Below are 24,815 nucleotides of genomic sequence, written 5' to 3' on the forward strand. Positions count from 1 at the left end.
CCACTATGGATGCTACTTTGAGTCTTGTGCAAATCTCTTTATTTTAGGTAGCATTTAGCTAGATTTGATGGAATTTCTGCAGCACAAGAATTAAAGGAGATGACAGCGAGGAGCGACGCATGCGCATACCCGACGCGTGCACGTGATTTAGAGCTTCCCATAGCGACGCGTGTGTGTACCTGACACATGCGCGTGATTTGAAGAATTGTGCAGCGACGCGTACGTGTGACACGCAGAAAAGACCATCGACGCGTAAGCGTGACTGACATGTACGCGTGACATGCGCCACATGTAGAAAATGCAGAAAATGCTGAGGCGATTTCTGGGCCCCATTTTGGCACTCAAGTAAGGCGCAGCTCTCTGCCAAGTTAGGCGCGGATCCAGTGAAGCCAAGTGGTCCCCACGTTACAAGGCGTGTATTATTTAATTGATTCGGATTCAAATTTGAATTTTAAGATAGGAAAAGATATTATTTTAATTTTAGAAATTTGATTTAATTAGGATTAGATATAAAAAGGAGAAACTTTTCTTCTTTAGGGGGATTCCGGGGGATTCCATTAGGGAATTCTATACCAATTTACATTCTGTACTTCAACATTTACCTGAATCCTTATTTTCTCTCTGAACCATGAGCAACTAAGCCTCCATTGTTAAGGTTAGGAGCTCTGTCTATAGTATGGATTGATACTGTTATTTCTCTATTTTAATTCATGTTTTGATTTATATTTCAATAATTGTTTTCGTTCTTTATTTTATGAATTTGGGTGGAACGGAAGTATGACCCATGTTCTAATTGTGTTCTTGTATAACTTGGAAAAGCTCTTTACTTGAACAACAGCTTGAAAACATATTATCCTAAATTTCTAATTATTTGTATTTAACGGGATACGTGACATATAATCCCCTTATTTTTGGATAATTAGGATTCTTGTGGCATATAAACTAGAATTTGATCATCACCTTCTAATTGGAATTAATTGACCAAGGAATTAGCAGTTGATGAATTTTAGAGGAGACTAGGAAGGTCTAAGAAATTTGGGTCTAGTCACAAATAGTTTCCCATGAATTAAATCTTGCATGATTAAAATGGTAAATAAGAAAAGTCAATCAGGAAAATAGATAACTCTGAAGCCTCAACTGTTTTCTCCCATATTTTATTTTCAACTTAATTACTTGCATGCATGCCTTCTGATATTTTGAAATCACTTTTTAAACCTTTTGAACATCTCAAAACTATTTTCTGCTTGCCTAACTAAGTAAATCATTTAACTATTGTTGCTTAGTCCATCAATCCTCATGGGATCGACCCTCACTCACCTGAGGTATTACTTGGTACGACCTGGTACACTTGCCGGTAAGTTTGTGGTTGTAAAATACCGCATCAATCACCATTAATTCATGAGGAACTAACATCTCTGATCCCTAGGGATCTCACCCATCATCAATCTTCTGTTCTTTTGAATTTCTTATTACCTAGTACCCAATTCCCTAGTTTACATTCCTACAATTTACCATTTCTGCCATTTACATTTATTTTTTAATTACTTGTAATTTAAGCTTCAGCCATTTACAATTCAGTTCTTACTTTCTTGCACTTTAAGTTTCTGCTATTTACACTTCCAGTCATTTAATTAATTGTCTTTTACTTTCAGTCACTTTAATCTACTGTCATTTATATTTCTGTATTTTGCTTTCATGTTGAATATATCAAGAAATTACAAATTATCTGCTTAACTAGATCACCATTTAACTAAAAATTGCTTAATCCACTAATTCTCGTGGGATCGACCTCACTCTAAGTGAGTTTTATTACTTGATGCGACCCGGTATACTTGCCGGTTGTTATACGTGAAATCTAATTTTCACATATCATATCTCTATGTCTACAGTGTAATGCTATTTTTTATGCTGAAGCCGCAGCAATCTTTGAAAAAGAGAGAATGAAGAAGGAGCTGGTTCATAGAGAAGAGCAAGCTCGACAAAGGCAGCCAGTTAGGCGTATGGAGGGGCAGAGTTCTAAGACTCCTTAACAGAATGTGGTTTCACCTTTGAGCCGATCTCAGTCTATAGGTGTTCAATGGATTCGGAACTGTCAAGAGTTCCAGAAGCAGGATGCTCTTTATCGACACAACCCACAGTGGAAACATCGGGGACCTCCTCGAAACCAATATCCCTACTATCGTGGTTGAACCAGAGGGTATCCAAGAGGTAGAGAAGGAAGAAGAAACTTCAATCAAAATAAGAAGCCTCAGGCATAAGTAAGCAAGGGGGCAACGCCTTCTGTGCATTCCCAAATTGTCTTTCCTTTCAATGGAGAGACTTGTCCAAAGAGAATTCCATCTCCTGCAAAGATGGGAAAGGGCAAAGTAATAGCCCAATATTCAGGGGTCGACAAAGGTAAAGAAGTTGATGTCGATGAGGAATACTTCGAAGAAGGGGATGACGATATGATTGGAACGATTTCGATTATTCCAACTGAGTATCTGGGGGAATACGAAGGCGACCCAGAGGAAGATTATGATATGGAGGATGAGGAAGCTTTTTCCTCCATCTAAATTGAAGATGAGCTGGGGTATTTTCTTCGGCCTACTAAAAAACAAATGTCTCATCTCCGCCCGCTCTATATGACCACTACTTTGAGAGGGATCAAAGTAAACAAAGTCTTGATCGATGGTAGGGCAGCAATCATTCTTTTGCTAGAGAGAATGTTAATAAAGGTAGGAAAGTATCCTAATAATTTGGTCCCCACAAACATTGCCGTGATGGACTTTAGTGGGACTTCGACTCCAGCAAAAGGGCTGGTTACTCTAAGTGTAAAGGTTGGATCATCCAAGCGAAACACGGTGCTTGTGGTGGTTCCATCAAAAGCAAGTTATAATGCCTTGTTGGGGCAAGATTGGATTCATGGTGTTGAGGTTGTACCTTCTACCGTGCATCAAAGTGTTCTTCTTTGGACGAAGGATGCAAAGCCTGAAGTCATTAAGGCAGATTCGAACCTTTATGTCGAACAACTGCATGTTGATTTCAGGATGTATAATCCTAAGTTGAAGCCTTTGAATGTCGATAGGACACTGAACTCTTATACTTGTGAAGGTTATTAGTTGTCCTCGGAAGGTCTGTCAGTAAAGTTGCGTTACCCAGAGTTGAATTTCGCTCCAACTGGCTGGGATGGTCCTTTTTGAAGATCTCCTGAAAGATTGCCCTATGGACCAGGTTGAGAAAGTTTTCCATGACCTGGTAACTTTGCATAATTATTTAATTAATTTTCTTCCTGTAGAAAATAAAGATGATTCTTCTGATGAAATAGAATCACGTAGGGTTAGAAGTTCTTAAAATAGTAGTTGTATTAACTCGATATCTTCGGTTGAGTTTAGTTATAGTTTACATGTTTCTTCTTTATGTAATGAAAGTGATGCTGCAAGCCAAACTGCCGATTTAGTAGTAGAGGCGCATTGTGTTGAAAATCGAAGAAATGCTAATTTAATAAATGATCAAGTTTTTCCTATTTCTAAGGAAGTTGTTGATTTCACTTTTGATTGCATCTATGATTTAGAACCTTTGGGTTTCGAAAAGCATTCAGTAAAAGATGGTGAACCTTACAAAGGCTTTGAATCTCAGGATCCCTTAGAAGAAATTAATTATGGGACTTCCGATGACGTTCAAATCACTTATATCTGTAAAGATCTGGTTGATCCTTTTCGAACTGAACTTTTCCATCTTTTATATGAGTTTAAAGATTGTTTTGCTTGGGATTATTATGAGATGCCCGGTCTCGATCATTCACTTGTGGAACATCGGTTAGCATTAAAACCAAATGCTAGACTTGTGAAGCAAACTCCACGACGATTTGTTCCAGAAATCAATCAAAAGATTAAAAAAGAAATAGAGCGCTTGATTAAAGCGAAATTTATTCAAAATGCATGATATGTGGAGTGGGTTTTGAATATTATTCCCATAATGAAGAAAATGGGAAGCTGAGAGTATGCATTAATTTTTGAGATTTGAATAATGCTACTCCAAAAGATGAATACTTTATGCCAATTGCAAATATGTTGATCGATTCTGCAGTAGGAAACGAAATCTTAAGTTTCATGGATGGTTATTCAAGATATAACTAAATCTTCATTGCAGAAGATGATGTGTCCAAAACTGCCTTTCGTTATCCAAGGGCATTGGGAACTTATGAATGGGTAGTTATGCCTTTTGGTTTAAAAAATGCTAGTGCAACGTACTAGTGAGCAATGAATGCTATATTCCATGAGTTTATTGGAAAATTTATGGAGGCATATATCGACGACGTTATGGTCAAATTGATTTCAGTAAATCAACACATTGAGCATTTAAGAAAGGCATTTGCTACCATGAAAAAAGGGATTAAAGATGAATCCTTTAAAATGTGCTTTTGGTGTGTCAGCCAAAAATTTCCTAGATTTTGTTGTTCATAAAAAAGGAATTGCAATTGATAAAGCAGATGCAATATTAGCATTGTCTGCGCCCAAATAAAAAAAAAGAAGGGCAGTCTTTCCTGGGAAAAGTGAATTACCTCAGAAGGTTCATCTCAAATCTTTCTGATTGAACTCGAGTGTTTGCACCTTTAGTAAAACTAAAGAATGAATCACAGTTCGAATGGACAGATGAGCATCAATTAGCCTTCGATTCGATTAAAACTTATTTGTCTAAGGCTCCAATTATAGTGAATATTTGTCCGCATGAGCCCTTAAAATTATACATTGCAGCATCTATAAACACAATTGGGTGTATGTTAGTCCAAGATGATGAGAATGGGCATGAACGGGCAGTTTATTACCTTAGTTGAGTTCTAACTGATATCAAAACAAGATATTCCCCGATAGAGAAATTGTGTTTGTCTTTATATTATGCCTATATGAAACTAAAATGTTATATGGTGGCTAAATCGGTGAATGTTATAGCACAAACTGATCTCATCAAATATATAAAGTTTTCCAATGTTACGAGGACATTTAGAAAAACAGATGCTAGCCTTGATAGAGTTTGATTTACAATACGTCCCAGCCAAAGCTGTGAAAGGTCAGGTCATTGCAGATTTTCTTGCGAATAATTCGAAGGACCTGAATGACCAGGGGGCAAATGTAATCGATATTGAAGTCGCTTATTGGAAGTTATATTTTGATGGATCGAAGCATAAAAATGGTGCAAGGGTTGGGATTCTTATAATCTCACTAGAGGGGATTCCATCAGAATTCTTGTTTGAATTAAAATATCCTTGCTCGAATAATGTGGCAGAATACGAAGCTTTGATTTTGGGTTTAGAAATATTAATTAGTAAAGGGGCTTTAGAAGTTCAAATACTGGGGGATTCTCAGTTGGTTCTAAAGCAGTTATCGAAAGAGTTTAAATGCAATAATGAGAAATTGCAAAAGTATTTAACAACTGCTTGGGAGTTGTTAACCTCCTTTCGAAAAGTTTCTTTGTTTCACATCCCAAGGATTCATAATGAAATTGCTAATGAATTAGCCAAATAGCTTCGAGATATAGAATTGGTCCAGAAACTCTTAAAAAATTGGCTAGTATCCATCAAATATTAGTGCCTGCGAATGAAAGAGAGGTTTTGTGTATAGAAGAACGGGAAGATACTGATTGGAGAAAGCCTATTACTCAGTATTTAAGGAATCTCCGTATTCCAATCGATAAAAAGATAAAATTGCGAGCAATAAATTTTGTCTTGATGGCTGATGAGTTATATAAGAAAGGGATCGATGGGAGTTTGTCAAGATGTTTAGGCCAAGATGATCAAAATATTGCTTTGGACAAAGTCCATAATGGGATATGTGGTGCCCATCAAGCTGAAAAAAAGATGAAATGGGTGTTATATCGCAATCATGTGTATTGGTCGTCCATGATAAAAGATTATATTGATTATGCAAAGGCATGTCAGGAGTGTCAAAAGCATGGGTCAATACAATAGATCCCAGCATCTGAACTGCACTTGATCATAAAACCATAGCCGTTTAGAGGTTGGGCTTTGGATCTGATTGGGTTAATTCACCTTCCTTCATCGAAACAGCATAAATTTATCTTGGTAGCAATTGATTACTTCACAAAGTGGGTTGAAGCAATTCCCCTAATAGAAGTTGGTCAAAATGAAATATTAGACTTTATTGAGGAACATATTATTCATCGATTTGGAATTCCTCAAACATTAAGTACTGATCAAGGAGCTATGTTTACTGGTCAGCGAATTAAAAATTTTGTAACTTCGAGGAATATCAATATGGTTACCTCAACTCCTTATTATGCACAGGCTAATGGGCGGGTAGAGGCAGCAAACAAGATCTTAATTAGTTTGATAAAGAAGCTTATCGGGAATAGACCCCGAACGTGACATGAAATTTTAAGTCAAGTATTATGGGTTTATCGAAATTCACCAAGGGGGTCAACAAATACTTCACCCTATAAATTGGTTTATGGCCATGATGCAGTGTTACCATTAGAAATTAATTTAAATACTTTAAGAGTGTTGAACAAAATGATTTGCCAGTTGATGATTACTGGAATGCAATGTTTGATGAGTTGAATGAATTAGATTCAGAGCAAATCCTGGCACTTGAGAGTATGATTTGAAAAAAAGAAAGTGTTGTTCGAAGTTATAATCGTCGAATAAGAGAAAAGTATTTCAGTATAAGTGAGTTGGTTTTAAAGGTTATTTTGCCAATAGAAAAGAAATCGGTATTTCTTGGCAAATGGTCCCATACTTGGGAAGGTCCTTTCCAAGTGATAGGATTGTATTCGGAAAATGCATATTGAATCAAAGATATCGAATCGGGACATCTAATTGACTCGATTAATGGAAAATACGTAAAGCAATATTTTTGTTTGCCAAATTAAAGTCACAGTGCATAAGTCCAAAAGGAAAGGAAAGTATTACAAATACTAAAACCTAAGAAGTGTAAGGCGCCAGAAGTTTTGCCAAGTTTAAGCGTAGCTTTGCCCTTTTATTGTCCAAAGTTGAAAGTGCCTCAACATGCTTGAACTTGTCGAATTGGACCTTCTCAAGTTGTTTCTAATATTCTTCTTGCTTGTTCTCGATTGAAACAATTTATTGGATGAGATATTGTTGTTCTTGCTGGGCAGTAGTTAGAGGTATGGTTATATCAGCTCGTCTCTTGCGTATTTTGGTAAGCTTTTCATTGATCTGGACTAATTCTGTTTCGAGTTTTACCTCTTCTTTGTCATAAAAAGCCTAAATAGAAATAGCATGAGAGTTTCTTAGATCGAATTTTTCACGGGAAGCTTTGATTGGTTGAAGGGCTACGACACAATCTTCTACTTCAGTTTTAATCTTAGCTTCCTCGTTTTCGATCTCTTGGAGTTTATTTTGGAAAGCTACGCTATTGTTGGCAAGTTGTATGAATTGTTGGAGTATGGCAGAATATGGAGTAGAAGCCGGGAGTTCAAGGGCAGAATTTAAAAGATCAGATAAAAGCTGGTTGAGAATTGCATCATTGATCCGTGTAGCAGGTAGATGATCCAAGAGTTTAAGAAGTGACCGAAGTTGTTCTCGAGTATCAACAGTCAACTCGAATGAAGGACTAGTTGCAGAAGGTCTTGGAAGTATTGGGACAGGTACAGGCACTTCGTCCGGATGACTTGATTTAAGACAGAGATTAGGCTGGCCAATGTAGCACTTGTAGGTGTAGTAGAAGCACCCAAGTTTCCAGATCCTTGTCTAGGGGGAGTTTGAAATTCAGCCTGTTGCGGGGGACTAGAGAATCCTTGAGGAGTTTCTAAGACTTTAGATCGAAGCGAATCTGAATTGGTAGTTTCAACAACTTGAGAGACAGAGTTAGAGTCTGGGGCTACTTGGTTCTCAGCAGAAAAGGTAGCCTGGTTGGTTGGTGAGGTTGGACAAGAGATTTGAGTATGTGTTGGATAACGCTGTAGAAGGTCCTTTGTCAAATCAATCACTTGTGTCCCAGCGGAAGGTGGAAAAGCAATCTGTAGCGGTTCAACAGACCCTGTGCCTTGGATCGAATCATGAGATGTGGAGTGTTCTGATCATGATGTTGTTGTAAAAGTGGCTGATTAGATGCCAAAGGAGATGTGATAGAGTGAGCAACAGTGGTGGGCTGATATGAAAGGTACACAGTTATAAGTTAAGATTTATTTTAACTTAAATGAAACACATGTAGAAATGATAGTATTACTAGAATGAGTCTTGGTTTTCGAATTAATTGAGGACCACGATCTGAATTAGCTGTATCCTCCAATTGAGAGGAAGCAGCAAGGATGTTCCGGATGGTTTGCTCATTTCCATGAGAGCTTTCACTTGACGGTTGTAACCGTAACTGATGAAAAATTAAAATCAAGAGTTGTTAAGTAAATGTGATTCTCAGAATATTTCGATTTAAAGTGCATGAGCATGTATAGAAATGGTTACCCTTCTAGAAATCCTGGTAGGAGTTCTTCGACTCTTATGTTGTGGTTGTCGTGATGAGGTTGTGGTGTCAGCTTTTCTTTTTTGAGTTCTTTTCGGAGAACCTTCAACAACTAGGGCTGTTCGAATAGCAGATTGGTGAATTTCCTCTAAAGTATGATTGTACCTAGAGTAATAAGCAGTCCACCATTCAAGGCAGGAATTGGCGATATATGAGCTGCGATCATAAACAAGGAAATTGAAACGCTCCCTGTGTTGTTGATTCTTTAAGAGGTAAGCATCGAGTTCTTCTTGTGAAGTCAGAGTGATGTGGCAGAATGAGTTATTGTTTCGAGGCAGCAGAGTTGGAATGGCTTGAGAAAAGCCCAGTTGCCTGGCTGTAAAATGAGGGGCATACAGGGTCACTTTGAACTTTTCCTTTTTGTGTTGGGGCAGCCATGTAGGAATTATTTGGACAGCTAGCAAGTTTGTCCAATTCCGATTCGCAAGTTCATTTTTCTCGATGTCATTTGGGAAGAGTAAAAGATCAAGCCATGCAGGACCACAATTTCGACGCATAAAAGGAGCAAAATTGAGGTTGTTATTGTAAAAATCTTTACAGAAATGAAAGAGAGAAAAAACAGCCCAAAATCGATCTTCGTCCGATTGTATATTTGGGGAATTAGGCTTGTAATCAGCCAATCGGAAGCCTTCGATGCGCTGTTTGTCAGTAGCGCTAACTCCAGACTTTGTCATAAACTTTTCAAAAATGGCATTAAGCCATAACTGAAGAAGCTAGAGAGGGCCACCTGTACTAATCATACTATTGTCTCAGAGACAATGTACGAATTGACCAAACTCTTCGAAAACATGCCCTAAAAGAAGTTTTGCAAAATTAAGAATATTTCCTTCATGAAGCAGAGTAGCCAGAGGAAGGAAAAACTTTGACATCTGAACGCTTCGGGAACAGAAAATAATTGCATTCAGCCAATAGAGCAGAAAGGCTACATGCTCGTCATCTGTAACAGCAGTGTCCTCTGCACCCATGTTATGAGCAATGAAATCACTATAAGAATTAGTTAAGACAACATTGTATTGGTGCCTGGGTTGCATGTCAGAAGTACAGTTTGGAGGATTTATTGGAAGCCCTGTAATAGCGGCCACATCCAAAAGAGACATACTAATCATTCCACAAGGGAGGTGGAAGTTGTTGGTTGTCCTGTTCCAAAAACAAGTTATAGCTCCAATCATCCAAGGGAGCGTTGAAGGTGAAAAGTGGGAAAGCCTCAGTAGTTCCTGAATTCCCAGAGCCCCCCAGTCAGCGTTCTTTGTAGGGGCAAGGCGTTGATGTCAGGCTGTGAAGTCAACCCCACGAGGGTTAATCTTTGGGTTATTTCTAAAGGGTTTCTGATTGATGAAGAAAGAGATATCGAAGGCTTGATTGATCAACATATCCTCCTCTTGAGCACTAGGGAAGAAAGGTAATTTCTTGTTCGCCCTCTCCAAGGATTCAATAGGCCCAAGGAAACAATGGGTATTTTCGCCTACCGTGAAAGGGATTAGGATTCTGGTATCATTAATTTGAAATTGTAGGTCGTCAATGACTTCATCATTGACTTGGTTCAGTACATGAAGGGCTGGTGGAGTTGGTGGTGCTACCACATGACCTTTACCCTTATCTTGAGTAGTATCATGAGATGATGAGGCGGCCATTGCAGAACAGAGAAGATTGAAGTTTGAGGATTGAGAAATAATGGTTGCGTAGAGGATAAATGCAAGAGGAATCGAGAGAATAAAGGTTTGAGAAAGTTCAACGAAGACAGGAAGTGTCGAATTTAAAGGGATTTTACTGTAGCCGTTATTGCAAAAGGAATTCAAAGAGAAAAGAAGTAACTTCGCGAAGAAGGCGAAGTGGTAGAGAGAGAAGGCGTAAGTCACGAAAAACGTGTCGAGCGGGTTAGTATTAATGGGAAGTTAAATGGTAATTATTACTAATTTAAGAGATTGAAATTTGAATTTGAATTAAGTGTTTCATCTTCCAATTATGCTATCGAACACAAACACATTAATCCAAGGGGGCAATTTGTTAGTCGAAAAATATTTTTCGATTAATGTAAGTTGGTTTGAAGTAGTGAAGAGGTCAATTAAGGTGTAAGCAGTTGTCAAAAAGATGCACGTGCAGGCATTGATTGGAGGTACTCGACACGGATTCGATTTCAAAACACTTTAATGAATCGGACAAGTCTAGTCGGACAAATATTCGAGATAAGTAATCGAAAAAATTATTCGAATAGCAGATCGAGTAGTTACGTAAACGGAGAAGTTGAAGGCTTTTACCATGTGAGGAATTTATAAGTAAGCGTTTATCAGCCAAAGAGTGGGAACGGTTACCAGGGAGTGCGTGCGCAAGACAGCATTGTGTAATTAATGATCGGTTACAAAAAGAAAGCTATAAATATTAGGAAGTTTTAGGAAATAAGGGTTGGAACTTCATTTCAGAAATTACTCACGCACTCTCACATCTCAGCGACTTTCTGAGTTTGCCTCGAGTCAATTATCTGTAGGGTTCCTTTCATTTGTCTTTATTTTCCATTTAAAATTTCAGTAAACTTTATCTTTCAAGTAAGTTTATTTTTCAAGTTAATTTATCTTTCAAGCATTCTTTAATTTCCATGTCCAATTTTACATTACAGTATTTTTTAGTTTTATGTCAAAGCCCTTTGACCTAGTCGAAGGCATTTTACTACTTTCTTTAAATTTCAACGCAACTTTTTTGATTTCAGTACTGTTTCTTTTCGAAAACTTTAAATTTTCAGTTCTTTTATTATTCTATAAATTTCAATTTATCTTTCATCTTGATACCTGTCTAATTGAAGACACTTTGATGCACTTATAGAAAACTGGTACCTGCAAAAGAGGAGTAGGTTTCGCTCTCAAACTATTAGAATCTAACCACCATCGATTTGTAAAAAATCGACAAAACAGGGTGTAAGAAAACATCTTTGCCCATTAAATATCTTGAAATTTTATTGGGAACAAACCCAAAATTTGTCAAAACCTGAAAACCGATAATAGACAAAGTGAAAAAGAAGTTCAATTTGTGAAAAACAAAAATTCTCAATAAAAAAAAACTAGTAAGTTAGTCCTTATTAAATCAATGCTTAATAGTTTGTCAGTGTATTATCTCATCTTATATAAGATGCCAAAAGCAGTTGCAAAGAAGTTAATTTTATTGCAGAGGAGATTCATTTGAAGTAACGAAGATGGCAAACATGAAATATCCTTAGTGAAATGGAAAATAGTAAAAGATCCAAAAAAGTTAGGACAGTTGGGAGTGGAAAATGTAGTGATTCGAGATACTACTCTCTTATTTAAGTGGTGGTGGCGGTTTTCTAAGAAAAGATTATCCATTATCAAAGAAGATTGTGTGTTCTTGCAATAATCTAGATCTTAATATTTTGCTTTCTCATCAGACAATACTTACAACAGAGAGTTCATGGAAGGATATATGTCAATTACAGATAAAGGAGTAAAAAGTAAGAAATAAGATGATTCGAGGACTGTCTTTGGGGTAGGAAATGGTGGAAGTGTCCGATTGTGGATTGGTTACCAGGTGAAGTGTTGAAGGACATTTTTCCAAATTTTTTCTTGGTCTCAAACCAAAACAAATTTGTTATAAGAGATTGTGGGTTTTGGGATGGGTTAGAGTGGATATGAAATTCTTCAGTGGTGAAGGAAATTATTCCAACGGAAGTTGAAACTAGTTAACCAACTTCACGAGGTCTTATAATAAGTCAAATTAACAATTGAGAGAGCTGACAGATTTGTGTAAAAATCTGATAAATCAGACATTTATTCTACTAACTCATTTGTGCAGGTTTTGCAAGCGAAAACACTATGTCAAAGTAGTACAAACTATAGTTTCACTAGTACTATTTATAGATGTTTAATACTTTCACGAATTAAGTTATTCGCGTTATTTGTGTTAGTTAGTAAAGTCAATACTAAAGAGAAATGATGTAGGTTAGGCGTTATTTATTAGAATGATAATATATGTATTATATAAAAAAGATGTTGAGAATTTTTACCATTTATTTTTTTATTGTGAGTTTACTTAGCAGGTGTGGTGTGCGTAGTTGTTTATTTGTGATAGATTATGAGCTATTCCAAGGATAATGAAACAACATTTTGAGAACTGGACACGAATGTATGTAAAAAAAGAAGAGCGTAAAATGTGGTTAATTAATTTTTTTGCTATTATCTGACATACACTGATGAAAAATAATAAAATATTTAGGAATCAAGAAACAGAAGTAGCGAAAATTATTTATGTACTACAAAGAATAGTATCTAGTTAATTCCAATGATTGTTGATGAGAATACCAAAATGACTATGAATTAAGTTTTGTTTTTTCTTTGTTCTTTATTGTTTAATTTTTTTTTGTACTTTTAGTATTTCACCTTCTTGTGTTAAGCTCCTTTACTTAAAAAAAAATTATTTTTACTTATTAAAATTTTTGGTAATCAAATATTACACTTCTTTTCTATTATTAGTCCAATATATAGAATGTTTTTTTTAATGTAAAACTGATATTCTATGTTATCTGGTGTTTGGCTTTTTATAAATGAAAAATACAAGAAATATTAGACGATAATCAGAATTTATTATTTTTATTTATTACTTAGTTATTAATTTAATTATTTTGGATTAATTTTTTAATCTAATAATCTAATAATATATTTTATCATATACTTTTAAATATTAATAACTAATTAATAATAAAAAATAATAAATTATGATAATTTTATCATATTTCTCAAAAAATAATTTTTTTATGTACGTAAAATCAATTTTACGTAAAATTAATAATTAAAAAATATTAGATAAAAATATAGTCAAATTATTTAAATTATTTAATAACTTTTAATTATAAATTCACATAAAGTCAATTGAATTGAATTTAAAAAAAAAAAAACCTACTACAATCAATCAAATGGTTTAAAAGTTCATTTGATCACGTCGGTTTCTCGGGTTGGAACACCACTAAACAAATTGGAGGGATTAGATGGAATTGGTCCCATTATTTGCTATGCTTTTTCCATTCCATGTTTAATTTTCATATTGAAATAATGAAATCCATTAAAAAATTCCACCTGCTTCCATTACATGCCATTTCATCCTTTGCAAATAATAATTTATTAATTAACTCGAACAATGCCTTAATGGATATTAGTAGCAGTCCGAAAAAGGAGAGTATGAGATGTACACTTGGCAAAGTTCTACAATTCCACGTTGCAATATATATCACACTCTTTTTCTCCATCCTTGTTACTCTTTTCCTCCTCTCCTTTTTTTTCCTCTGTTGCTTTTGCCAAATCTCTATTCACTCTTCTGTTAAAAACTTGAAACTCTTCTCTCTTTCTCTTTTTAGGGTTTCATTTTTAGGATTCCACTTTCTAGATTCCAACTGCAGATACCATCTGCACTCGATTCTTCTCCCCAACCTTTTACGTGTTTTTGATTCTTTGATCCCCCACTGGCCGCCACATTTTCCTGCTTAATTCGATCTGATCCTTTTCATTTCGGATCCAAAAACCCGAACCATCAGCACCTGTTTTCGCACTTTTATCGCAGTGTCGCATTCAATTTTTTCTTAGAATCGATGTTGCATTAGCTTAGAGAGTTGAACGTTCTATCAGGTTTTGATTCTCGTTCTTCCCTTTCGAAGGAACCAAAGCTTTTGTGTTTTATTTATTTTCGAACATTTTACTCGATGGGTTCACTAGAAATAATGTTTTAATGGGATGTTATTATCGATTTATAGTGGTTGTGATTATTGTCATCACATTGTTTTGGTTTTAGTCTTCGTGGATTTGTGAATTGGTGAATTTCCTTTCCATGAAACAAATTTATTTATTTATCTTCTAATTATCCCTTTACGCCTCCTGAAGAAACCAGTTTAAAACACGTATAGATTGAATGTGATCCAGCGAGAACGTATAGTATGAATGCTTATTGTCAGATGATAATGATTGGTACCATTTTTAGCGCGACTTACTGGATTGAATCTGAGTTGTGGATTTGCGAATCGATGAATCTGTTGTTTTCCATTTCTTTTTTTGTCCACGTTTTCATTAGCTTAAATCATCGTCGAGATTTGAGAATCTTTGGGTTGATTTAGTTAGTTCTGTGTGTGAATTGGCAGGTTGATCGTTTAGATGGTATGCAGCAGTTGTGTAAGGTCTTTGGTTGTTCAAGCTGGAATCTTTGCCAAACGAGTGAGAATAAACAACACTAGGAGGAGTTTGCAAGCTGTCCCTAGTATTTCTTATTCGCCTACTCGTCAATTTAAGACATTCACAGTGATGATGGTGGATACGGGTTCCGTGTCAAGAAGTGCTGGTTCCCTTGTGGATATGATGCCAGAGAAAGACGATGATGGCCGGTTTGCAAGTGGAGGGTGGAAAAGGTGAATGTGATACACAGAAACTTGCTTTCAATGATTTGTGTTGACATGTTGAGAAAGTATGTATTTCTTGATAATTGTAGATGGAATATAAGCTGTAGTCTGTGGTAACCATGTTGGGGAAACATTTGGTCAAGTTAGGATGGCAGCATCTAACTTGGATTTGGATTCCTGTATGACTGTACATTTAAAAGAATTATGATTTTTTGGGAGAGTCAGTTTTACGTTCTAATAGAGTGATGTTTATTCGGAAGTGAAAATTAATCAGATTTACTTTTGCTTGGTCATTTCAAAGAGAACTTTCGTTTTACTGATGTCAAATTACCAAAATATGATTGCCAATTCTCTAAATTGTGTGTGTTTGATCTTTAGATTGAAAATAAATCACCTTTCTGATTTAGTATGAACTTTGTTCACTAAAACAGCTTTTTTAGCTTTTTTTAGTGTTATACACATAAGCATATCAGGGAGGGTATTCAGGTAACATCACTGCCAAAATTAACCTTTTGGTGGTATTCTTAGATTGCGAGCAGTTTGGAGGTTTGAATCATCAAGATATGCAAAATTGCAAATGGATGTTATACACATAAGCATATCAAAGGCAGTAACAGAGTGATTTCATGCTAGGAGAAGAGATTTGGAGAGTGCAGTCCCTTGATGAGACCTGCAAATTGATTAAGTCATCATGTTGATATGTTGGTTTATCTTTTCTACATTTGATTGAGAGAAATATACGGAAAAGGTTGGAGGGAAGAAAAGTAGAAGAGCCATGAGAGAAATTATCTCTTTGGAATGTCCTTTTATATGATGAAAAATGAAAGTCATTTAAATGAAGAGAATAGGTTGCAAAGGACTTGGAGGATAATCCTCCTTAACCTAAGAGCAAAATGCGAAATTGCTGCAAAGCCTTCATTCCTACCTGGTGGGGGAGTGGAGGGAAAATCACGAAACCACACATGTAAATAAAACACCAGATGGGAAAAGTTTCCTTATCCCTCAATACTTTTAGGTAAAGCACCTTGAAAAGGCCTTGTCCTTTTATTTTGGAAGGTAATTTACATTATGGATGAATCTTGAGTTTTAATGACAAGTTACTCAAGCAATCATGGAAATTGTTAAATTCCTAATTCTTCTCAGTAGCCCTTGTTATTCTGTTATTTAATCCATCTTTATTGAATGTTAAATTTTGTTCTGAATTGTGCTTAAGGGATAACATTAATGAATAATTTAAATTTGCTTGAGTGACCGGATTTCATGTCTTGTCTGTGACTTTTCCTATCTATATTGTATTATGCTAAAACAGTTCTTACTTCATCATGTTTTCACTTTTCAATTGGCAGTGAGGATGGAAGGCTTAGCTGTGGGTATTCAAGCTTCAGAGGGAAGAGAGTAACGATGGAGGATTTTTATGATATTAAAACATTGAAGATTGGTGGTCATTCAGTATGCTTATTTGGAATATTTGATGGTATGATTTTCCAGCATCATTATTTGCTTGGAGATCTTTGCTCTCGATGATTATGTGACTGTTGTAATTTAACAAAAAAAATTCAAATACCATACAGGTCATGGTGGTTCTCGTGCTGCAGAGTATTTGAAAGAGCACCTCTTTGATAATCTCATGAAGCATCCAAAATTTTTTACTGATGCCAAATTGGCTATAAGTATGTTCACACTAAGTTGATTTTTTTATTGTTCTGGAACCAATTTCCTGCTACAAACGATTTTGGTTTTCAATAATCTGGTTTTGCTATTATTAACTTATGTAACCCTGCAGGTGAAACGTATCAAGGGACTGATTCTCAATTTCTGGATTCCGAAAAAGACACTTTCCGGGATGATGGCTCTACTGCTTCAACCGCTGTTTTGATTGATAACCATCTCTATGTTGCTAATGTTGGAGATTCTAGGACTATAATATCGAAGGCTGGTAAAGGTACTATTAGTTGACCTATTTATGATTTCTTTTGATTATAGTCAGTATTGAACATAATACTGGATTTGGTGGGATATAAATTCTGATATCTGTTGCGTTGCAACTTTTCATAATATTTGTTTAATATCAGCATTTTTTCTTTTCTTCTTCTAAATAAGAAAAGAAGTTTCCATATTCTGATGGTGAAAAGTGTACTTTAACTACAGAGGTCATTTGGAAGATATTCTTTGACCTATGTTTCAGTTTCATGTTTGTTTCGTTTGAATGCATTTTAGGAATTGGTTATGGTGTGATTCATTAAACCAACTGTTACTGTGTTTGGCAGCAATTGCTCTCTCCGAGGATCATAAGCCAAACAGAAGTGATGAACGGAAGAGAATTGAGAATGCTGGGGGTGTTGTCATGTGGGCAGGTGAGATGTGATATTATCAGAATACAAACTGCTTCTTTAAGTTGTTCTTAATAATCTGCTTCTGGCACCATTTGCTTTACTCTAAGATGGGGATGGTCACTCTTTGATGGTCATATTATAATCATTGTCCTTGACCAGTGCTGGTTTTGCATCAATTAGTGCTGACATTGGAAGCTTGCATAGGCTCAGTGTTGAAACAGTTTTGAATGGGTTAGGATTTAGTTGCCAAGTTGGTGTAAAATATAAATGGTGTGATTGTGCTAGGGTGGTGGACATGCCAAATATTTTGTTGCCTTTTACCTGTAAAATGTGTTTAACTCTTGTAATCTTACACGAGAATACAGAACATTATAGAAGTTCTCTGATTCAATCCTTAATCAATTAAGTTTTCTTTTGCAAGTTTTGGACAAAATTTAAGACGTTCAAGTGTTAAATGAGATCAATGTTATGGGCTTTGTGGAGTTAGGATAAATAAAATATGTTACATGTTCCATCTTTTATGAAACAAATTTATAGATGAAGTAAACATATTATTGAAATCATATTGATGTATTCAAGTAGTATCCACGATTCCATGTTCACAACTTGTACTAGATTGGAATGGTATTTATTTTCAATCCAAGGGATGGAATTTGATAAATCAATTGATTTAGTTTGGGGAACTGATATTTACAGGTGTTTTTGTTTGTCAGGTACTTGGAGGGTAGGAGGTGTCCTAGCAATGTCTCGCGCCTTTGGCAATTGTATGTTGAAGCAATTTGTTGTTGCAGAACCTGAGATCCAGGTGATCCTTACTTTACCTTGTGTAATTTCCTGCGATCGTTCACTCTAATAATCATTTTAATAGCATGGATGCAAAATCCTAATATTAAATGTATATTATGTTTCATGAGGCCCTCTAGCAGAAACAATTAATTTTTGAATTTTACAAGGGGGTAACCTAAATTTTTAGCATTGGACAATCAAGTCAGCCAGTGATGGGTTGTCTTGACCTTAAGTTTAGCTCACGTTATAATTTAAATATGCCCTACATTTTACTGATGTTTAGGGAGCTGATTTTTTTTAATTTCTTATTTTTATTAATTTTCGTAACAATAAAAATGCATCAAGTTGTGGAAAAGATGGCAACATTTAGGAAATAGAGAGGTAGCTTAATGCAGATGACCTGGAGTGTTACCCCCTGCGAGTGGAGAGGTTTCCTGCTACTAGATTAATTAGAACCCTTAGAAACATGGTAATATTGCCATGTGCTAGGGATCTTATCCTAGGATTTAGGAAATAGGAAAAGAAAAAAGGTTATAATAAGGGAAGGGTTATAGTAAATACTTCGTACATAGTTGAAATCCAGTGTGTATAATTTGATGACAATAGACCAGCTGTATCTCGTCAGTAAAAGGGGAAAATTTTCCTCAATTGGTTCCAGCTTTCAAGCTTAGTATGTTGTGTATGATTTGTTTACTTCTGGCTGTGTTGAAAACAAAACGTGAGGGAGGAAGAAGAAAACTCAGAATTACAAAATTATACAGTTGGAATAATAGTATTATACTTTCTGATCCATAATAACCATCACTTTAAAAAATTGTTACATTCTTTGATCGATGCTTGATACCCAAAAAAAATTATAAACAGAGATTTGCTCAATCATCTCTGATTCTGAATTGATAAAATGTACCCAATCCCTCTCCCCCTTTGTTAACTATTCCAGTTCTCCTCAATCCTAGTTACATTTTCCATTTGAGATGTTAAGCATGGTGTTTCTATTTTAAGACAGTTGTGCAGCTTTTGATAATTTGATTTATTGTGAAGTTTTTTATTTGTTCGGCTACTTTAATAATTTGCTTAGTCTGGAGATTTTGAGAATTAAATTCATAGCCTGGTTTATTTTCAGGACCAGGAGATAGATGAACAAACTGAATTGCTGATTCTTGCAAGTGATGGACTTTGGGATGTAGTACCAAATGATGTAAGCTGTCCTCCTTTCCTTCATAGGTTGAATTCTTTGTTGCATTCGTCTCCACATACTTTATGCTGTAAATTCTTTTCTAATCAGGCAGGTGTGGAGCATCCTGATAGTTTATATAGGTGGTAAAAGAATCGGGGTTAAAAGAATGAGTATACAGTTGCCTGTTTTAGTTAACTATTACTGAACCTGTCATGAAATACCATGTTTTGACTTTTGAGCAATAATGTTTGATTGACTATAAAGGATTACCTATCATAAAATACTAAAATTAGAAGCTAAGGTCGGAGGGGAATGATTAAACAAATAGTATGTTCTGTACTGAGCTGTTGAGTTGTGACCTCTTCGTCCTTGCCCTTGTATGCTATGCCCTCTGGAATGTAGCGAGAGTGATGCGAGATACAGACTGGTTATTGAAGCTATAAAGACTGGGAGTTAGAGTGTTTGCTTTATTTAAGATTTATTGTTTGTCCGGTAGAATGGAACCAAAATCTTTGGGTTATTCATTTAAACCGACCCATCCCCACCCTTTCTCTCTCAACGATGTGTGATTATTGTTCTTCCTGAAGTCACCTGTCTAATGTTTGTTCGCAGGATGCCATTGCTCTTGCTTGCACAGAAGAGGAGCCTGAGGCAGCTGCTCGTAAGTTAACAGAAGCAGCATTTTCTCGTGGCAGTGCAGATAACATTACATGCATTGTGGTGCGCTTCCATCATGACAGAACAGAACCTATTGGTACTGACAAAGTAGATGCTATTGTTCCTGACAAAGTAGATACCGCTGTTCCTGACAAAGCAGAAGTGGCATCAGCTAGTGTCAAGCAAGAGAGGAACAAAGCAGATGCCACCGTTCCCGACAGAACAGAAGCGGCATCAGCTAGTGTCAAGCAAGGGGAGTCTACTTGAAAAGCGCAAATGCATTGTTTAGATCTTTTGGGGGTAAAGTCGAATGAACACCGAGGTGAGGATATGCATGGTGGCTCACTGTGCATGATAACAAGCGATTTGTTTATTCATTAGTATTTGTAATCTTAGTCTCTCGTGTATTCTGATTTTGGTTTTATGATCTTTAAAACTGGTTGCAGCATTTGTCCATATCTATTTAAGTTTATTGTTTGTAGAGGCATCAATTTGGTATTTTGTTTTGATCTAATAAATGCAGTGTGCATTTTTTCTCTTTTAATGGGTGATTGGAGTTCCCTAAATTGCATGGTTATCGGTTTCACGAAAAATTTCTTTTCCTGCTACAGTGCTACCTTGGATTCAGTAGGGGTGAATTTTGTTACCAGATTGATGTCACTTTCAAATTGAGATAAATTAATCTTACTACAAATTATATTTATTATTACAATTTTACTTGAAGAGGTATGATCGATCTTCTCTCCAGATTCCCAAGTTAATTTGTTTTCATTAACGTGTGAAAAATAGCGGATTATTTTTTGTTAAGTAATTTTTTATAAGGAAAAATCTAAGGGGCAGCAGTTTTATTGAATTTTGGCCAGCATGTAACCAGCAGAGAAAGGTGAGCTATTGGATGAAATTTCACACCAATCTCACACCATCAAATCATCATTGATGGCTAGTTGATGGCTAACAATCACAAAAATTGTTGGTCTTCTAGCATTGCTCTTTTTATTATTTTAAACTGAAATAAGAAAATTATAAATATAGGCGCTACGTTATATTTTAGTAATTAGTGTGCGAATATGAATTTTAAACACAAGCACAGTCGGCAAAAATAAGGTATTTTTTGAGGGTGAAAATAAACACAAGCGGCAAAAATAAGGTATTTTTTGAGGGTGAAAATTTAAGTGAAGTTGATAGTTGAGAGTCATTATAACTTCACATCAAGTCGATGCACTTGAATTTCTACCATTTTATGAGTGTGTTTGGTTTGTCATTTTATCTTTTGTTTTTAGAATTTTGTAAAAAAAAGGTAAAAAAATATAAATATAAAATTTATTGTTTATATTTTTTTTATAAAATTTGAAAATGAAAAATATTAAAATAAAAATAAAAAATACAAATAAAATAATGAATATATATTTTTTAACATTTTCGCAGTTGTACTCAGCAAAAACGGAGTAAAGAGCAGAGAAGGTAACAAAACCCCTTTAGAAGATGGGGCTAAATTTTTTTATCGACATGGGGCTAACCTTAAGCTTACGACCAAATTCTTTTTATTTTTTCCCCTCAAGACAAATTCCTTTGAACTCCTTGTAATAGACCTTTTCTAGCTGATGCAGTTCATGTGGTATTAGTCGCATCTCTCTGCCTAGAAGTCTGGCTTTCGAGTCTCTCCTCATGTAAATAAAAAAATTATTTTTTCGAGTATTTAGTTGAGAATAATTTAAAACTAGGTATAGCTAATTAATCTAAATATTGTTTTTATTGATAAATTTATCGTTGTAATTCTTCAAGAATTTATTTGATAATTTTTTAAGAATTTATAAATTTATTGCAAAATTTCTCAAGCTTAGTTAAATTTTTTACTTTAACAAAGAGACTATAGATTGATCATAGCAGAATTTTTCAAGACATACTTATCTTATTACTTTAAAGAAAATATTAAAGCCTTAAAGATCTCTATCCAAAAAATAGAATTATTTGGATAAAAATAGTGTAGAAAAGTAGAAGTGAAAAAAAAAACGGACTAATTCATTTAAGATTTTAATTGATTATCCTACAAGCAGGGACGAACTCAGGGGGTAACTGGGTCAGCAGTAGCCTTCGTTTTTAACAATTTTAAACTCATATACTATTATAATAGATGTATTGTATAAAATAAAAATAATAGTATAATAATAGTAAAAAGAATTAATATTCTTTATATATTAGGGTTTGAATTTTTTTACACGCATTTATATTATTTGTATTTTTTTATTTGATTTAGAATTTTTTTACATTTTTTTTAAAAATTAATTTTAACTTCTATAATCATATAAAAAATACTTTAATATTATTTATAATAATATTATTTTTTTTCTAATTTTATTTAGTTATTCCTTTTTATTATTTTTCTATTAATTTATTCTTATTATTATATAAAAATATTTTAATATATTTTAAATTTACATAACAAAATTTTTAGTGCAATTAATTTATATTATTTTATATCATATTTTTGAATAATATAAAACATAAAAATACAATTTACCGTCACATAAATATTTAATAAAATAAATTAATGAACAAAATATTTAAAAATAGATAATTTTATATTTTATTATATGTAAGACCATAAAAAATTATAAAAAAATTATAAAGACTGAGATAATTCTTTTATTTAATAAGTATTTATTAATTTTATAATTAAAAAATTAATCATAATTATATTTATTATCAAATATATGACATTATATTTGACGATACAAGATTTTAATTTTCGACTCCTCCATTCTTAGATTTTTAGATCCGTCACCGTTTACAAGTTCGTCTTAAAGTTATTTTTTATATATTTTTGAAAATATTTTTTTAGGTATAAATATTTTCTCAATCTGCTGAAAAAACAAAAATTATAATTAAATTTTGATTGGCACGAATAGGTGTGGCTGGGGAGGAAAACAAATTTAGAGAGAAGGCTTATATGACGGTGATATTTTCATTTTCGGAGAAGACCATAGGGATTGAAAATAATTTAAAAATAATATATAATAAAAGAATGATTATTTATTAGAAAGTGAGACCACAAGAGTTTTTAGTTTCAAAGAATCTCCAGAATACTTAGTGAATTGTCTCGCATCCTGCATCTGAAAACAATAATATATAGATGGAATGAGAACCGGAAGTTCTCAATATGGTGAAAGTGCCAACATAGATAATATATAAGGTCCTGAAAAAGGTAAAGGCATTTCTAAAATTCCGACACTTAGATTAATCTTAAAATTTATTCTAAACCAATAATATAGGTAATCTTACTCAGAGATTCTAGCCCTAGTCTAACTTTGCACTTTCTGTCTTCTCCAAACCTCCGAATCACCAATGAAATAATTTTCATCACGCCTTCACCATATGAGCAGTCTCTTAGATACAAGTACAAACAAAATAGACAAAAAAACACAGATATAGATAGCAGTTACAACAGATAGGACAAATAGCAATTAATTACAAATAAGCAATTAGGCAAACCAAGACAAATGCATACCCAAATAAATCATACAAATGCATATGCTGTATGCCTGTCCTATGGTCGATGAGTCTCATCTATCGGTTATATAGCCAAACCCGACATGTCTAGTAGCAAATCCTAGACAAAAACACCAAATATGGAGCAAGTGGGACCAAATCGCAACCCTCGCATCTTACCCGTGTACCTGGAGCAAGTGGACAACGCCATTACATCTTACCCGAAATCTTCAATTATACCCGAAGCAAGTGGACACGCCATTGCCTCTTAGCCAGTGACATATGACAAAATTGCCACTATTTGTCTTTTTTTTATCAAAGCAAAAAAATGTCTTTTGATTTCTTTTTTCATTCTATCCTATCTATTTCTTGAATAAGTGATAATCCAGCAGTTCTTACTCAAGGGAATTTTTGGACATTAAAGGTTTTTTTGAATCATTGTGGTTCTGGTATGAATCTGAGATTTTGTTTAATTGTTCATAGGGTCTTAACAAGAGAATTCTTATCAATACTAATAATCAATCAAATTCAATCTCATTTTTAATATCATTTCAATTCCTTCAAAAGTCATTATTAAAATCAATCTCGTCATTCTCAATATCTCAATCATTTAACATTATCCATGCATCATAAATTAAATTATTCACTTCACAACTCTTCTTCAATGTCAATTTAACTATGTCAATAGGTTCACTCTCTTTCTTAAGCCTAATTCTAATTATCGGATCTTAAACAGAGTTTTCAGAAGTTTGAAAAACTTAGAAGAATGATTGATAGTTCAAAAATCACATTTTTAACAAAACAGTGGTTTACAAGCTTGCCGGAAAGGTTGAGCAGTTAAAAAGTTTTATTATAAAATAGGGCATCGTGCGTACGCACGCACCAGATGAGCTTTCTTTGGTGTACGTACGCACAATTTGTAAAATCCCCAAGATGTGCGTACGCACACCCCCTCGTGCGTACGCACAAGCTTCCCACACTCTCTGGTCTATGCGTGCGCACGATAGTGTGCGTACACACGCATACCAGAGTTTCTAGTTTTCAAAAATTTGCTGCAGAATTCAGTTTTACAACCTAAATTCCAAACGCGCATAATTTTTTCATTAAAAATAATTTTTATTTCGTTATTTGAATATCATAAACTTTATGGACCCAATTTTTATTCACACAAGTTTCACAAATTTTGAGAGTGTGAAAGCCAAATTATATCCCGCCAAAATTAGTCAAAATTCATTTTTACCTAAAAATTCTACAACACCCAAAATCAATATTTTTCCCAAATCTTTTCTTTTGAAAACAACATCAATCCTTATTTTAAAATCCTCGCTCGATTTAAAACTATGATTCTCTAACCCTCAATCTCAACTCATCATAAATCATTTCTCCACATACCAAATTCAAATTCCAACGAATGTATCCACATACATCATTCATATCTCATTCTTTATACCAATTCAAACTTTTATAAAAGTATACTGACATACACAAGTCATGCCAATATTCCAAATTCAACAACGACA

General features: G+C 34.5%; 2 protein-coding genes across 2 annotated transcripts; both read left to right on the top strand.

The window, feature by feature from the left end:
* The first annotated feature begins 4,967 nt into the window (after positions 1 to 4,967).
* On the top strand, positions 4,968 to 6,603 carry LOC114924144 (uncharacterized). The gene is made up of 4 exons (XM_029287424.1): positions 4,968 to 5,401; positions 5,497 to 5,908; positions 6,047 to 6,295; positions 6,496 to 6,603. The coding sequence occupies exons 1-4, from the start codon at positions 4,968 to 4,970 to the stop codon at positions 6,601 to 6,603; spliced, it is 1,203 nt and encodes a 400-aa protein (XP_029143257.1).
* Positions 6,604 to 13,628: 7,025 nt separating this feature from the next.
* On the top strand, positions 13,629 to 20,353 carry LOC112697432 (probable protein phosphatase 2C 76). The gene is made up of 9 exons (XM_025750607.3): positions 13,629 to 14,095; positions 14,602 to 14,865; positions 16,203 to 16,330; positions 16,428 to 16,526; positions 16,640 to 16,798; positions 17,124 to 17,210; positions 17,903 to 17,994; positions 19,099 to 19,173; positions 19,765 to 20,353. Exons 2-9 carry the CDS (start codon positions 14,615 to 14,617, stop codon positions 20,074 to 20,076), a joined length of 1,203 nt encoding a protein of 400 aa, XP_025606392.1. The 5' UTR covers positions 13,629 to 14,095; positions 14,602 to 14,614; the 3' UTR covers positions 20,077 to 20,353.
* The last annotated feature ends 4,462 nt before the right edge of the window (positions 20,354 to 24,815 follow it).

This window comes from Arachis hypogaea, chromosome 6 (assembly GCF_003086295.3).
Source record: "Arachis hypogaea cultivar Tifrunner chromosome 6, arahy.Tifrunner.gnm2.J5K5, whole genome shotgun sequence".
NCBI lineage: Eukaryota > Viridiplantae > Streptophyta > Magnoliopsida > Fabales > Fabaceae > Arachis > Arachis hypogaea.